This window comes from Fusarium venenatum, assembly GCF_020744135.1.
Source record: "Fusarium venenatum strain MPI-CAGE-CH-0201 chromosome Unknown EDB82scaffold_4, whole genome shotgun sequence".
In the NCBI taxonomy this organism is placed as follows: domain Eukaryota; kingdom Fungi; phylum Ascomycota; class Sordariomycetes; order Hypocreales; family Nectriaceae; genus Fusarium; species Fusarium venenatum.
The window spans coordinates 5,104,627-5,119,765 of NW_027072132.1; the positions used below are offsets into that span (position 1 = coordinate 5,104,627).

Genomic DNA, 15,139 nt, shown 5'->3' on the forward strand with positions numbered 1-15,139 from the left:
ACTTTGTTTCGAAATAGAGACTAGAGGTTGCCATAGCATTACTTCAAATGCAAGAGCATCGATCGTATTTACTTAGTCTAGGTGATTGTACACGATCTCACATCAATATCGATGTCCTTCCTTTTCCCTAACGCCGTATCAACAAGGGTATAATGCTGCTGCCTCAAGTTGTCACAATCCTCCTTTGTCCTTTACCCAGCTCAACCGTACCAAAGCAAAACCCAACCTAGAGCCCAAACCAACGCTCATGCTTGGTGGCTCCACGAATCGCAATATGTTCATACAACATCTGATCTAAGGAGCGCCGTTCCTCGACGGGGGGGATTACTACTGCCTGTTCTGCGTCTCTTGTTCGAGCCCTCCGGGTCGTCATATATGCATTCAAGGGTGCTAATCCGTGCAGAGAGATTTGCCAATTGATTGGCCGCATAGTTTACGACGTGCTGGGACAGATTGTCGTACCATTTCTTGCTGCTCAAGTTATTCTTCCAGCTATCCATCGCTTGTATCCGAAACTCAACATCTTCGAGCTCGCTGTTCACCGAACTGCGAAACGCATTGGCCTCTTGAAGTAACTGATTAATCTCCTTTTCGAATGAGGCGGTCTGCTCGTTGCAACGTTTTCGTAGGCTCTCGCCGGCCTTTTTGACCATTTCCGTCTGCTCTTTGCTCTTCTCCAACTTTTTGTTGACATCCGCGAACGATTGTTTTGTGCACTCTTCATTATTATGACTTAGTTTTTTGAATAAGTCCTCAAACAGCTTGTACATCTCCTCCTTTGTGGCAATGTCCAGCTGCATAATCTTGTCTTCAACAACATGCGTTATCGTCTCATTGGTCGTTGAAGAAGTAGGGTTGGGCGGAGGCGGAGTCGGGGTCTTGCCTGCTTTCAATTTCGACACAGATTCTCTCAATTCTAGCACATCGGCGATAAGCATCTTGATATCTTTGCTTGACGGAAAGTCCGCCACAATGCATTTGAGATCGGCAGCAGGCGGATACTCTTGAATTATCGCATTAAGCTTCTCGAAATCTTCAGGCGACCGTTTTGTAATTTCGCTTTTCAGGGAAGTAACATTCTTTTCGAGTAGGCTGCTCCTGCTATGCTGCTTTGCGATAGACGATTGCAGAGAGGATAGCTCTGATGCCTGGACTGTAGAGGCGGACGATACAGAGGCAAGTTTCTGGCCCAAATCGTCGGCTCTTTTTTGCTGCTGATTTACAGTTGACTTTAGCTGAGCTAAGTCTGAGTTGACTTTCTGACCCAAATCGTCAGTTCTCTTCTGCTGCTGATTTACGGCCGACTGCAATTGAGCCAAGTTCGATGCCTGGCCTTCCTCGGTCTGCAGTTTTTCTTTTATTGATGCGCCCAAGGAGGCAACGTTGGTCTCGAGCGACTCTGTCTTTTTTCGGAAACTTTCTGTGCTGGATTTCAGGCTGGCAATGGTAATATCTCGTGCCCTGTTTTCCTCAACCTGTTCAGAGTACAAGCGAGTGAAGGTAGCGTCTAGGTCACTATGCTTCTTGGCCTGGTCACGAGCAGCGTTTTCGAAGGTTGAGAACTTCTCCTCCAAAGAACGTTGCTTCTTTTTATAATCTTCGGCCATAGAGGATTGGATCTTGACAAGTCTCTTTGCCTGTTGGGAATCTTGCGAAGACTGCTCCACAGCCCTTTCGAGATCTCGAATTTTCGATAACGTTGGTTCTAGCTTCTCTTTCTGCATGAAATTGATATTCCGTACTTGAACTTCGAGAGTGTCCCGGAGTCGAATCGTTTCTGCTGTGGCGTTGGGTATCGCTGTTTGAGCGACTGTTGTGCTGCTCGGGCTTGCCACAAGGTCGGCTGAACGTTTACTAGTCAGAGTGGCTAGTTGTTCCGTGTGGCCATCTATAAGTCTTTGAAGCTGCTTGGTCGCCTCAGCATTATTCGATAGACCCTTGTTAAGATTGTCTTCCAAGCTCGTTATCCTGGGACTGATTTGTTTATGGATTTCCGAGGATATTTGCACTTCCACAGCAGGTTGAATTGTTTTGAACATGACCTCGAGTGTGCTGACCCTATCCTCCAGGGACTGGTTTTTTCTCTTTTGTGCCTCGAGTTCGTCTGCCAAGGCCTGCTTCCTTTGTTTTTCCTCGTTGATGGCCTCCTGCAGCGCCGTGACCTCATTTTGTAGGCCACTCTCCCCTGATCTAAGTATCGATTGGCGCAGCTCCGACAACCGTGGTTCGAGGTCCGATTCGTTTCGAATGCCCTTGGGCGTCCCTGGTCGAGTAACAGGATTCGCCGATGTTCTCAAGTATGAGTCGAGCTCGGCCTGGAGTCTGGGGTAAATCTGAGCAAGCTTTCGCCTCAGCCGGTCTGACTCTTCTTCGCCTCTCTCTATCTCCTTTTGTTGGAGTGGCCCTATGGAAGCAAACTCAATTGGCCTCGAGCCTGATTTGTTGAACTCCTTCTTAATTTTATTAAGACGAGAGTCTGCCTTCATCAGGTCCCCGTGAGCAGCGGACATTTCGCCGATAAGTTCCATCCCCACTTGGAAATCGCATCTGGAGGCGCTCCTCCCGCCTGGTGTTGACGATGATGATGTTTTTTGTCCTACTTGCCGCGAATCAGCCACGCCTTGGTCACTTCCGTTGACAGGGCCTATTATCCTACCATGATTTCTGGGGATGAATCTGTCGGTCTCCCTCCTTTCATTTCTCCTAACATCATGATCTGTGTCTCTTGTGTCGCGCGGCGGACAGCGATATCGGTCGGTCGGTCGATCGCGGTAGTCAGTCGATCGACCGGGGAGGTCCCTACCAGCCATGGCGGCTCTGGTAGCAACCTGAAGTCGCAGACATTCGGCAGTATGAAGAGACGAAGATTCAAGGCAGGACAAGCGCCAGGTATCGTGTGTTTATGAGCGGGCGCTGGTTGGATGGCAACACGTAGAAATGTACAATAAACAAGAACCAAAGAATGTAAAGGAAGCGGTGCTGGCTTATCCAGCACCCAAATTGTAGATTAGTAGCGAAGTGACGAAGATGCGACTGCAAGGTACGTCGCGTAAAAGGAATGATCTAGTGACGGTGGATGACGTGGAGAGGGGCAGTGGAAACAAACAAGAGTTTCAGCCACGGTCTTTGTTAGAAGCGAGGAGTGAAAGGAAGGGGGTGAAAGGAAAGATATAGATACTAGACAATACCAAAAGCAATGAAAGGCGACACAGAAAGCGGCAACCTGCAGAAATCAACAGTGACACTTGACAGAGGAGAGAGTATCAGGTTACTAGTTAGGGGAGAAAGGAGGACAGGAGAAGAAGAAAAGAAAAAAGACAGGCCTCTGCTATACTAACAGAATGGCAATCGAGAAACGAATTACGGAGCCTACTAGAAGCTCGGTTGCTTCCATGTAACTATTTTGATAGCTCCCACCCGCAAGCAGAAAAACAGGTATGACGAAACCGAGCCACTGTATAAGGTGTCTTTTCTTCTTCTTCTCCCGTCCTTCTCAGGGTGAATCACAGTCCGCCCACTGGCCGATACATAGTACATAAGTTCCTAAGAGGTATACACTTAGAGAGAGAACGATTCGCTGCATGAAGACTGCAGTATCGGTTTCTACCGAGTCTCTGGACTATGGACCATTCTCAATGGCAACAATACCTTGGTGCTTACCTACTAGTCTAGGTAGTGGAGACCGAAAACCCCCAGTCTCAACTTCCATTTATGCCAGGCAACTAGGTATGTAATATGATGCCTTGCAAACGCAATATAGTACTACATAGGTACTATCCATAATGTTTAGTTTAGTCTGTAGAGATACCTGAATGTATTCGCGATTGTTTGCTTGGCCTGGACTGGGCTGGAACGATTTCATGACGCTAACTGCCGCTGAGTAGCGATGCAGGTGGGGCCGAGTGTGATCCCTGACTGGACACAGAAGCGACGGGACCTAGATTTCAAACGCAAGACTTCCATTTTAGCTGGAACAAAGTACCTATAATTCCTGGTAATAAGAAAGCCCCAAGTAAAATTATTCATTCATCATAAGAGACATGCTGTAGAATCCACTTGTCCCTCCCTTAGATTCATAAAGTTATTATGATATCCCCAGTCCATATTAGTAGCAATTTTTATAGGTAAATTAGTAGGTACTTATACGGATACCCGCGTTGCTTTACTGTGTACAAGTATCTTCTCGATCACATGTGGCGGTGCATGACAAAGATGTGGCGCCAATGCATTGGTTGGTCGCGTACTAACATATTTTTTGATAATTGTATGCGAAGGGGTCGTGCAGCTCTCGCGCAACCTTGCCTAGTAGCTTCCAGCCTCGTTCATCCAAGGCCTTCTTCCATCAACCAACCATACACTCCAATTCTTTATATTTCGTGACTTTGCTTGCGCATAACACGCGACAAGATGGCTGCTGTAAGTTGTGCAACATTCTCCTCTACTTGACTTGTTACTTACTTAGGTTTCAAACAATAGCCCGTGATGACCGTGTCAGAGTCTAAGGACCTCAGAGGGCTCAACCTCATCGCGGCCCATTCTCATATTCGTGGTCTCGGTGTCGATGCGACTACTCTGGAGCCTAGGGCATCATCTCAGGGCCTCGTTGGACAGGAGAAGGCGCGAAAAGCTGCTGCTGTCATGCTACAAATGATCAAGGAAGGAAAGATTGCAGGCCGAGCGGTTCTTATTGCAGGACCCCCTAGGTATGTTGACTCAGCCGTTTAACTACTATACGACGCGTACTGAACTGTGTCTAGCACTGGAAAGACCGCTATTGCCATGGGTATGGCACAATCTCTCGGCCCCGATGTCCCTTTCACAACCCTTGCGTCTTCAGAAATCTTTTCGCTAGAAATGTCAAAGACTGAAGCCCTCACACAAGCTTTCCGAAAGTCGATCGGTGTACGAATAAAGGAAGAGAGTGAAATCATGGAGGGAGAGGTTGTTGAGATTCAAATTGACCGCAGTGTCACTGGTAGTGCCAAACAGGGAAAGCTGACCATCAAGACAACCGACATGGAGGCAGTTTATGATATGGGTAGCAAGATGATTGACGCCATGACCAAGGAGCGCGTTATGGCTGGCGATATCATCTCGATCGACAAGTCTTCTGGCAAGATCACCAAACTCGGCCGATCCTACGCTCGATCTCGCGATTATGATGCCATGGGCGTCGATACAAAATTTCTTCAATGCCCCGACGGAGAACTTCAGAAGAGAAAAGAAGTTGTGCATACTGTGACTCTTCACGAAATCGACGTCATCAACTCGAGGACACAGGGCTTCTTGGCTCTATTTTCAGGCGATACTGGAGAGATTCGCAGCGAGATTCGAGATCAAATCAACACCAAGGTTGGCGAGTGGAAGGAAGAGGGCAAGGCCGAGATCGTTCCTGGTGTGTTGTTCATTGACGAAGTTCACATGCTTGACATTGAGTGCTTCTCATACATCAATCGAGCTCTCGAGGACGATCTGGCCCCTGTAGTCATTATGGCCAGCAACAGAGGCAACTCACGCATTCGTGGTACTGATTATCGCAGCCCTCATGGACTGCCCCTCGACTTTTTGGACCGAGTTTCCATCATCAACACGCACTCCTACACACCCGAGGAGATCAAGCAGATTCTATCTATTCGAGCGCAAGAAGAAGAGGTCGACGTACACCCCGACGCTCTCGCCCTCCTTACAAAGATCGGCCAGGAGGCGGGTCTTCGTTACGCCAGCAATCTTATCACCACCTCGCAGCTCGTCTCCGCTAAACGGAAGTCCAAGCAGGTCGAAGTCGGCGATGTGCAACGCAGCTTCCAGCTCTTCTATGACCCTGCGCGCAGCATCAAGTTTGTAGCCGAATCGGAAAAGCGTTTGATCGGCAACACTGGTGCAGTGGACTTCTCAGTAGGCGCTGCTGTAAGCAACGGCGAAGAGAAGATGGATCTTAGTTAATTATCATGGCGAGCAGAGCCTGGCGTTTAAAGGGTATCGGAATGTGAAGACGGGTAGGCCCGAAGAGAGAAGGGATATTTGTACCATACTGATTTGGCGTAGAATGGGATCGAACAAAACTAAGCTCACAAAGGAGTTACAAGCCGTCCAGGTTATGTGAGCCTTACAATTGAAACTCGGTAGATTTGCTTATCCATTTTTACTGCAACACGGCCTGGTGACGGATGTGCTTGTTCTTTTAACGACTGAAAACAGTCAAGACTAGAATTACAGCTAACACTAATGATATTCAAGTTCAAAAAGCTGACGCAGCATGCCAAAGACACAGGTCTCGCCATATCGACAGCATAATAACACTCACGAGTTAACTGACAACCCATCAATACGTGTGTATCAATGTCAAAGCCGTTGCTCATGGTTAAGAGCAAGGCTGGGCCTCGGTGGGTGGAATGTTATAGTGCTTTGCGAATGGATCATCTGTCGCATCGCGCGGGACATGCTCAGTCATCCCTGCGAGACGCTCTGACTGCTCCTTGCCCCAGAACGTGGTGATGAAAGCAAAGATAAGATCCAGACCGGAAGTGACCTAATGTGAGTTTCAGGTTAGACAACATGGAGTAGCTTTCAAGAAGCGTTAAGAACTTACACCTGAAGAAGACCAGACTTTTCCGTCAATAACATAACGTGCGGGAGATACCCAATTCACCTTGGGGCCCATCTGCTTCATCGTGGCCCAGGCATTCTTATTAGTCGTTGCCATATGTCCGTCCAAGATACCCGATCTGGCCGCGACACCGGCACCGGTGCAGATAGTCATCAAGACCTTGACCTTGGGATACATCTTTGCGATATAGCTAGTAACAGCTTGAAGGTCCGGGTTGCGGGCGCCAGCACCGCCAGGAACGATGAGAAGGTCGAGCTCGAGCTCGTCGTCGAAAGTGTTGGTTGGTGGGATCATGGGGAAGAAGCTCGAGTCGAACTTGTTCATAGCTACAGGCGCTGTGGTGACAGGATCCAGTCTCTCGGCTATGAGGTAAAGGTTGAGCTGCTGGACGCTGAGAGAGATGAGTTGGAGAGGATCCAGAGGGCCGAAGACATCCATCATGTCGAATGCTTGGAAAAGGACGACCCCGACGTTACGGATCTGAGAGCCGGTGATATTAGGAATAACACCAGGAGTGATGCATGTTGGCTCGGCCTCGCGAATGTAGTTGGGATAGTGTTCGTCATGTCTACCGATAGCTGATGCAGATGCTGTAGTAGTAAAGAGGGCGAGGGCGCCGGTGACAGCTGAGGTTGAGATCTTCATGGTCAATAAGTCTGTACTTGACAACCAGTTTCAAGGGTATTCGAAAGGGAATAACTCAAAATAGAGAATGACCACGGTGTTCCTGAGAGAAAGAGTACAGAAGAACAAAACGGAATGCATACTATAGTGAATCAAACACCAGTCTTCATATATACATGAATATACGGTAGCAAATTATAGACATGATCAATTAATCCCTCAATCAACTTCCGACAAGTCCTCAATCCTTCATATCCGTAGGGGATAGCAACCTTCTCAAACCTGCTCTCAACCCGATTCCTATCAATATAGCAACCCGTACAGTCCTGCAAGTCCCCGACGGTATCGGAAAAAGAAAAAGAAAGCCGTCTTTACAGCCAATCATCTCTGAGGTTTCATCACAGCTTAAACAGCCTCAAATCCTTCATGGATGATCGAGCAATGCCAGTCACGATCACCCAGGATAATACCTACTAAACTATCAGAAAGGCACAGACAAGCTCCACCACACGCAAACCGGATAAAGAACGAGGTCACAAGTTGCCAAGTCGCATATGTAATGTGTAACCATGAATATATTCCTTTTAGGCTCAGGGTAATTTGAGCCCTTAACCTTCAACATCTCCCGAAATAGCCATTGATCATCAGTACTGACCTAACCTACTCACACTACCATCGTAATACACTTGAGGATTTAAACGCTCAGGGTTCAAATTGGTATCTGTTATATATGTGCGTGGTATGTATTTCGTTCGAAACTGCTAAATCTGATTGCTCCTTTCATTCTTGCATTATCAAAACATCCTCTCATCTCGTGACTTTTCAAAGCCATGATCTAGCCTAAACTCGTACATCGTTATTACGACTCATATCGGGTATCCTACCGCGCCAACAGAACAAACCTCAACGTCCAGCTTGAAGCTGGTTCGATGCCAAAAGGGGAACCATTCCTTCCACTAACGCCGGTGCACACCAAGACATGGCCGCCCATCTCTCTTGGTTCTGACTCGAAAGAATTATCACCCGCCGCATGTCTATAAATTTGTACAACACACCATCCCCTGGCTGACTAGGGAGGCTCATGAGTGCTCCTCCATAGTGGCAATCTGAGCCTCCAGAGCTTTGTTTCCTTTAAGTAGATCCTCCAGCCATTCCGCAGCCATTGCAAGCATCGTGCTTTTACTAAAACCACCACCGCGAAGTCCGGGAACAAGCTCGCATAGATCGTCGAAGCCCTCCTTGATGAGAGTACGCCGCTTTTGCTCGCTCTTTATGTGATTTTCGCGTTTCTGTTCTTCCGAAAGATTTTCTCTCGACAACTTGGCAGTGTTGACCGCCGATTTACGACGCTTTCCGCCTGTAACCTCATTAACGACTGGGGAGGTGATCGAGCCTATACGCTCCGCCTTGGGTTTTCGCCTTCGGACAGGCTTCGGGGCACTGGCCTCGTCTTGTGTCTCATCATTCAGAGCATCCTTGCTATTTCTACTCTTCCTCCTTTTCCTAGGGGGCGTATTGACCTCTTGCACTTTAGTGAACTCAGATAGCCTGCTATGTGGGAGTTGTGCTTTGGCTTGGAGCGGACTGCTAGGCCGCGTGTTGCCGGCACTTTGACTTTGGGCCAAACAATTGAGCATCCCTAGTTGATCTTTAGATAGAGACTCGCTGGTTTCCTTCGCTGAGCTTGGAGTATAGGTAACTTGGTTGAAATTGGCATCGGAACCCCACTGGTATTCAATGGGTGGTACTCGATGTTGGCGCAATTCATGCGCCCCTGTACTCCAGTCTGGATAGTGCTCTTGCTCGCTGGCTGCTAGGCTGCGTCGCTGTTCTTCACGAAATTCCTCCAATGGCTGGTGACGGAGATGGCCAACAGGAGGACCTATTGATCTTTGTGCTGAAGTATCCACTCCATTGGAATGATGTCGCTGGTTTAGGCCGTTTTGAATGAGAGTCGCAGCCGCATTTAGCACATCGTCAGAGGCATGTCGATGCTCACTATGGCGTTGTAGATGGACCGGGGGTGGCGGCGGAGGAGGAGGCATCATATTGGATCCCATGGATGTTACACCGTGAAATTCATGGATGCTATGAGAAAGCCCTTGTGATGACGGCTCGCCTAGCGAAGATCCTGGCTGTTGGCTAAACGAAGTACTGGTTCCTACAAACTGCGGAGGAAGATCGTACCAATTCTCGCTGAAGTGCAAGCCCTCGCCGAAGGACATGTTGTAATGGTCAGCCGTGAAGTCGTCGAAAAAGGTTGAAAGGAATTTGCTGTCATTGTCTGATAAGAGAGGAGCACCAGGGGCGGGCTCGGGCGGATCGGCAATAGGAGGATCTTGATCAGAAGGTATTTGATCTAGTAAAGATTCAGGTCAGCATCTTGGTCTCTGACCCTAACAGAAGACTCGGGCAAGTGATTTACGTACAGCCAAAGGGCGCAAAGGGGTCTGGGGGCGGCTGCGACGAACCCATCCTTGGAGCGTGCTGTACCACGAGCATGGATGCGTCTTCGTTATATCGGAGTTTGTGCTGAGAATACTGGTTTTAAGATTTTGGACCAGCTAATAGTATTGGTTGGCGTAGTTTCAGTCCTTCCACAGACGGGCCAGAAAACTGGTAGAGTTCTTCGTCAAACGTCAAAAGTAGATGCAGGTAGAAATTGAACCAGTCGCTGCCTGGTACATGGCAGGAAGTGTGCGAGAACAAGACTTCAGGACGGCTGGCGATTTTTCGATTTGCTGCGCTTGAAGTATAAAGGAGTCACTCGCGACACGGACCGTGGGAGTGCTAGAAGTCGAATCCTCGGTATGTGAGGACAAGCAGATTGAAATGCTGATGTTGACGAAATAATGGTTCGCGAATGTTTATAGATTTTGGGTGGATGCATATATCAAATGTACACTCTCGTTGCATGTGCTTTTTATATAAACGTCGAGCAACTGTAGAGACGGTTAAGCTGACTTGGTAGATAAGTAGGAATATTGTCGTTTAGGGCATGTCGAGGTTGAAGCTGAAGAGAAGTCGTCGGACTGTATGATTGCAGAGCTGTGTGGTTTTACTCAAAAGACGGAAGTGAACAAGAGCGACAGGGGACCAAGACAGCAAGTGAGTTTGAACGGACGGAAAGTGCATGTGGTAAAAGACGTGCATCAATGCGTCACATCACTCGCGTCCCAGATGAAGGAGGACACAGAAGGATGAGCAACTAGGGCCCGGCTTCTTCTGCTCGGGCCTTCATAGGACAATAGTTGCAATTTTGGCCTGGAAAGGTTAGGAAATACCTTGTAAAAAAGGTCAAATGGTAAGTAGTGGCCGAGAAGAGGATGGGAGGGTTGGGAAGGAGGGTGGAGGTGGTGGTGGTAGTGGTAGTGGTGGTGTTTAACTACCTGGGTATGTACAGTAGTAGTCTAGGTAGGTAGGCACGGCACGGCAAGGTAGGTAAAGTGGTTAAGGTAGGCGCAGACGGTGTTGGTGTTGGAGATGGCGGGTGGGGAGTCCACCGTGACTGCCCTGCCCGCGTGTATGTAGGTAACGGCGCGGAAGGTGGAAGCCGTGGGCGTGTAACCACTACTTGGGGGGGAAGTAGTCAAGTTTTTGGGGAAACACATTGCAAGACGACAGTTGAACGGTAATTGGACCTGTTGACCTGGTCTGAGCATCTTCTCGATCATCCCAGCCATGTGGGGTTACCTCGGAACTTTGCACCCACCTCTTCTCCAAGTATCGAATACTTTGGTCTGGTGTGCTTTATGTATTTCTGCGTCCCCATGCTCACCTCCCTGCTGGATCACTGTGTCACCTGCAACTTTCATCGACGTCGACCAAAGTTTTGAGCTTTCAGGAACCTTGATTTCAAAGGTATTTCGGAGAATATCATGGGTACTGCTGAGAGGCTTCAAGCCCTACTGAAAGGATAAAAAAGGCCCAGTTTCCCTCATCATGTTCAACAATCAATTCACCAGCAAGACTCCAACACATTCGTAGCTCCCCGAGGCTCCCGGTATGGGGTCATCTTTGTTATGACGTATCCCTATATCCATAATCTACCACCCTAACTGCAGCATATGCATCTATGGGACTATCACATGCTTCGATTTCAACTTCAGATCTCCCAACAGCTCTATTCTACGACCCAGTTGACGACGCCTCAGCTATTCGCCCAGCCAAGCCTCAAAGTACAGACAGTGACCCAAGTTTTGATTGGTTCTGTCTTTACATTTTTCGCCTGCTGGGAGGGTCGAGAATCTAGTCATCTTGGCGTAGTACCCAGCAGACTGACTGCAGATTTCGTTGCTGGTCACTTGACTCATTAACTTACTTCTAGTCAGCGATATCATGAGGCTGAACCGAACCAACAGGGTTTTACATCTGAATCAGCATAGCGTTGAGCATATGCGCCCATGCCGCCCTTCTCCCACCAAACCCCGACGAACGCGACCTTATTTTTGATTGACTTCACTGTCACAGCCTTTGCTCGTTTTTCTGTTACCAAGACTCGTGACCACGATCGGCCCGTGCGACAAGTTATAACACTCACTACCTATGCAATATCCAGGATCAAGTCAAACAGGGGCCTAAACAGCCCAAGAGAAAGACCTTCTGAGAAAGGAATGATGTCGACTGAAATTATGCTTCAAGGGGAGATCAGGTCAGGAAGAAAAGCCGAAACCTGTTCATGGTCCGAAATTTGGCGTGGGTCTTCCCTGTCGCAGGTCGTTTTCGAGAACATTTCATGCCATGTGCGAATGTGCATCAATGATCATTCTAGCCTGATCATGTCCAGGAGGGAAAAGGGTCAACTGCGTTACCTGACAGAAGACTCTGACTTGACGCATACTATACAGCCTCTCCCAATTTTCTCCAATACTTCCATGATATTCCAAGTCCAGGCAAAAGGTCTGGCTTGCTTGGCCTGTGATACAACCGTAAGATTTTCCAGCTCGGTCTCATAGAGTAAAATTTACGTACCAGACCCATATTGTGTACCTGCTTTCATCCTAATGAGGCAGCTGCACAAGGCATCCCTGTACCCCAGAATTACACACAGCCGCCCTGGAGCTCTGGTAGCGGGACCCTGTCGACCACATGCAAATATGCACAGGCTGTACCTGTACCTGAAAACGTAGGTTAGTGATAACCTCACTCACTCACTCAGCTTCAATTAACTTAATTTTACATACGAGTATCCATCTTTGGTTTGGTAACTTGATCCTTCTCGACAGTTGACGGTTACAACGTTGCATATCAGAAACTTCAATCTGGTCCCCCACCCGCCTAGACAGTCTCAACCCAAACGGTTCTCTGTTCTAACTTCAGATGAACCCCTGAACTGCCGTCATCGTCATCATCATCAACCCCTCCAATTCGGACGTTATCCGCACAACTCTCCTAAGATTATTTCCTCATTGTGCATTTGCTAGACCGTTTCATACTCCAGCCCATTTCGGAGTTGTTACTCAAAGAATATCGTTCCACAGGTGAGTTGAGTTCAGTGTATGGTAGTTCTCTGATTACACCCTCCCAAACGTTTGCGGCTCCATCACCAAACAAAGTAACTGCGCATGCTACATTCATTACAGCCCTGCCAAGGCGGATTGGTTGAATATTTCACGCCCTATCCCCTCCCGGGATATAAACTATGATGCACTCTCACGCGCAACGTCTTGAATATCAAGCCGAGGCTCAAGTGAGAGCTCGGCGATGCAAGTTGAAGTCTCCACACACAACGTCGAAGAAGGGGATATCATATCAACTCCTCATTGTTCATCTTATTAAAACAGCCTCAACTATCCTTCGTCGTCCTTGTCATTAAGTTTTGCCATCCAATCTGCAGAGAAACCGTCAGTGCATCAGGTAGCGGATGTCACCGGCTCTGGACCTTTCACCTCCCTTTTTCGATTTCCTTTACACCATCTTTACTATATTCTCATCCTACTTGACAGGGGTAGACCAGTTACTGACCGGTCAGAAGCAGAGCACATACAGTATCCCCGCGAAGACTTTCGCCGATACCCACCTCCGAGCGCTCATTACCCTCGTCTCCGGCAGCAGGTGCCGTAGCCCTGCGTAGGATCTTCATTTATGCCGGAGCATTATGCCTGCACTTGATCTACGGCCTACCCGTAAAGGGCCCCTGAAGCTCGATTCTGTCCCCGAGATCCTCCGCCCGTTGATTCGGGCCTATCTCTTGGGCTATGCATCTGCCGTGGCGCCCCGGCTCTTGACATTAGTGTTACAGCATGTTGCCAAGAGAAGACGAAAGACAGCCAACCAACTTTCCCTGGACTTTGATGATAGCTCATTCTTCAAGTCTGCAATACGCATAGTCAAGACCGGGTTCAATCCACAGCGATTTCCAACTTTCTGTGCTATCTTGGCTGGTGGCACCACTCTGTTGCAGGTAAGTAAAGCAAGTTTCATAAGCCCTCCCATATAATTTTCTGGAAACGGCATCCGTTGCTTGGCTGCCAAGCATCGCCGAAGGAACTATATGTCATAGGCACTAGATCAAAGCTAATACGTTACAAGGAACCCTTGAAGAGTATTTTAGAGAAAACTGCCAAAGGTCTCAGCGAGGCAGGTCGTTTGAGGCAAGTACAGCCTCATCCCAGCAAAGTACTAATATCTATTACTAACTCGCTCTTCTCAGACTGGCGAGATGGCTAGCTACATTCCTTGCTGCATGGTTCGGCCTGCGTCTTCTGCACTCATACGAGGGCCGAGCATATACAGAAACAGTGCCGCCGAAGGAGGGATCCCCCCCTGATGCGGAAACTCAGACTGTCAGGTTCGCTGGCCGAACAATGGATCTAACCCTGTTTGCTGTTACTCGAGCCCTCGATGTTGTTGTTGGTGATGTTTGGGCGAGGCACAAGGCCCAACGCTTGGCTTCCAACAAGTGGACAAAGGTAAAGCATGCACTTCTTCTGATTATCACCCATGTAGGTTTTCTGACATTCCTGATAGACCGAAAGATTCATTTCCAGGTTCGTTGACCCCCTGGTTTTTGCTGCCTCCTCAGGCCTTGTGATGTGGGCTTGGTTCTATCATCCAAAGCGTCTTCCACGGAGCTACAACAAATGGATCACGTCGGCTGCCTCCGTGGATCTGCGTCTCATTGAGGCTCTTCGACGTTGTCATACAGGCGAATTCCAGTATGGCAAGGAGACGGGACAGGCACACCTTCTTCAGGGAATGTGCGTTGACTATGAGTGGCCTCTTGCTTGGGGAGATCCTGCTGTTGTTGTTCCCATCCCGTGTCAAATGGTTCATATGTCAAGCGGACCTTCATGCGAGTATCATGCCATTAGTCGCTTCTTGCGAGCCTGGAAGTGGTCCATGGCTACATACTTACCCCTGACACTTGCCCTCGCCCTACGTAACCCGTCTCACAAAAGTCTGCGTCGGGCCATTGTCTCATCCTGCCGTTCATCTAGTTTTCTCGCAACCTTCATCACCCTTTTCTACTATGGTGTTTGTCTCAGCCGCACACGCATCGGACCCCGGCTCCCCGGTGGTACCACTATTGAGCGCCGTCAACACATGGATAGTGGAATCTGTGTTGGCACAGGCTGTTTTCTTTGTGGTTGGAGCATCTTGATTGAGACAGAAAGCCGGAGGAAGGATATTGCATTGTTTGTGGCCCCACGAGCCCTTGCTACGATCCTGCCTCGACGATATTCGCTGGATAAGGAGTGGCGAGAGAGACTGGTATTCGCCATCAGTACAGCCATCGTGTTTACCTGCGTCTCGGAAAATCCTGACCGAGTACGAGGTGTTTTTGGAAAGATGCTCAAAATGGTCCTCGGCGCATAGGCGAACAGGTAGAGGGCGAAGCCCTCCCGACATTTGATCTACGGTCCTGCTGCTTTTTCTGCTCGTTGTTACTCTCGGTAATCTAATATG

General features: G+C 48.6%; 5 protein-coding genes across 5 annotated transcripts; 2 read left to right on the forward strand and 3 right to left on the reverse strand.

The window, feature by feature from the left end:
- Positions 1 to 111: 111 nt before the first annotated feature.
- EDB82DRAFT_334881 (uncharacterized protein) lies at positions 112 to 3,091 on the reverse strand. Its single transcript, XM_065607500.1, has 2 exons — positions 2,657 to 3,091; positions 112 to 2,599 (listed from the first exon to the last, which is right to left on the reverse strand). The coding sequence occupies exons 1-2, from the start codon at positions 2,808 to 2,810 to the stop codon at positions 279 to 281; spliced, it is 2,475 nt and encodes an 824-aa protein (XP_065463467.1). The 5' UTR covers positions 2,811 to 3,091; the 3' UTR covers positions 112 to 278.
- Positions 3,092 to 4,407: 1,316 nt separating this feature from the next.
- On the forward strand, positions 4,408 to 5,943 carry EDB82DRAFT_480836 (TIP49 C-terminus-domain-containing protein; the record flags this gene model as incomplete). Its single annotated transcript, XM_025738792.1, has 3 exons — positions 4,408 to 4,416; positions 4,477 to 4,703; positions 4,758 to 5,943. 3 exons carry the CDS (start codon positions 4,408 to 4,410, stop codon positions 5,941 to 5,943), a joined length of 1,422 nt encoding a protein of 473 aa, XP_025593518.1.
- Positions 5,944 to 6,019: 76 nt separating this feature from the next.
- Positions 6,020 to 7,252, reverse strand: EDB82DRAFT_562271 (class I glutamine amidotransferase-like protein; the record flags this gene model as incomplete). Its single annotated transcript, XM_025738793.2, has 2 exons — positions 6,020 to 6,529; positions 6,590 to 7,252. The coding sequence occupies 2 exons, from the start codon at positions 7,250 to 7,252 to the stop codon at positions 6,362 to 6,364; spliced, it is 831 nt and encodes a 276-aa protein (XP_025593519.1). The 3' UTR covers positions 6,020 to 6,361.
- A 1,058-nt stretch (positions 7,253 to 8,310) lies between these two features.
- EDB82DRAFT_480838 (uncharacterized protein) lies at positions 8,311 to 9,733 on the reverse strand (the record flags this gene model as incomplete). Its single annotated transcript, XM_025738794.1, has 2 exons — positions 8,311 to 9,590; positions 9,661 to 9,733. The coding sequence occupies 2 exons, from the start codon at positions 9,731 to 9,733 to the stop codon at positions 8,311 to 8,313; spliced, it is 1,353 nt and encodes a 450-aa protein (XP_025593520.1).
- A 3,595-nt stretch (positions 9,734 to 13,328) lies between these two features.
- Positions 13,329 to 15,049, forward strand: EDB82DRAFT_530220 (uncharacterized protein; the record flags this gene model as incomplete). Its single annotated transcript, XM_025738795.2, has 4 exons — positions 13,329 to 13,634; positions 13,763 to 13,817; positions 13,901 to 14,142; positions 14,201 to 15,049. 4 exons carry the CDS (start codon positions 13,329 to 13,331, stop codon positions 15,047 to 15,049), a joined length of 1,452 nt encoding a protein of 483 aa, XP_025593521.2.
- Between the last annotated feature and the right edge of the window lie 90 nt (positions 15,050 to 15,139).

Excerpts from the sequence above, each read along its gene's own strand:
- EDB82DRAFT_334881 (XM_065607500.1), bottom strand. The coding sequence starts at position 2,810 with ATGGCTGGTAGGGACCTCCCCGGTCGATCGACTGACTACCGCGATCGA. Across the intron at positions 2,600-2,656 it reads ATTCATCCCCAGAAATCATG|TAGGACAAAAAACATCATCA; the intron begins GTAGGATAATAG and ends ATTCGCGGCAAG.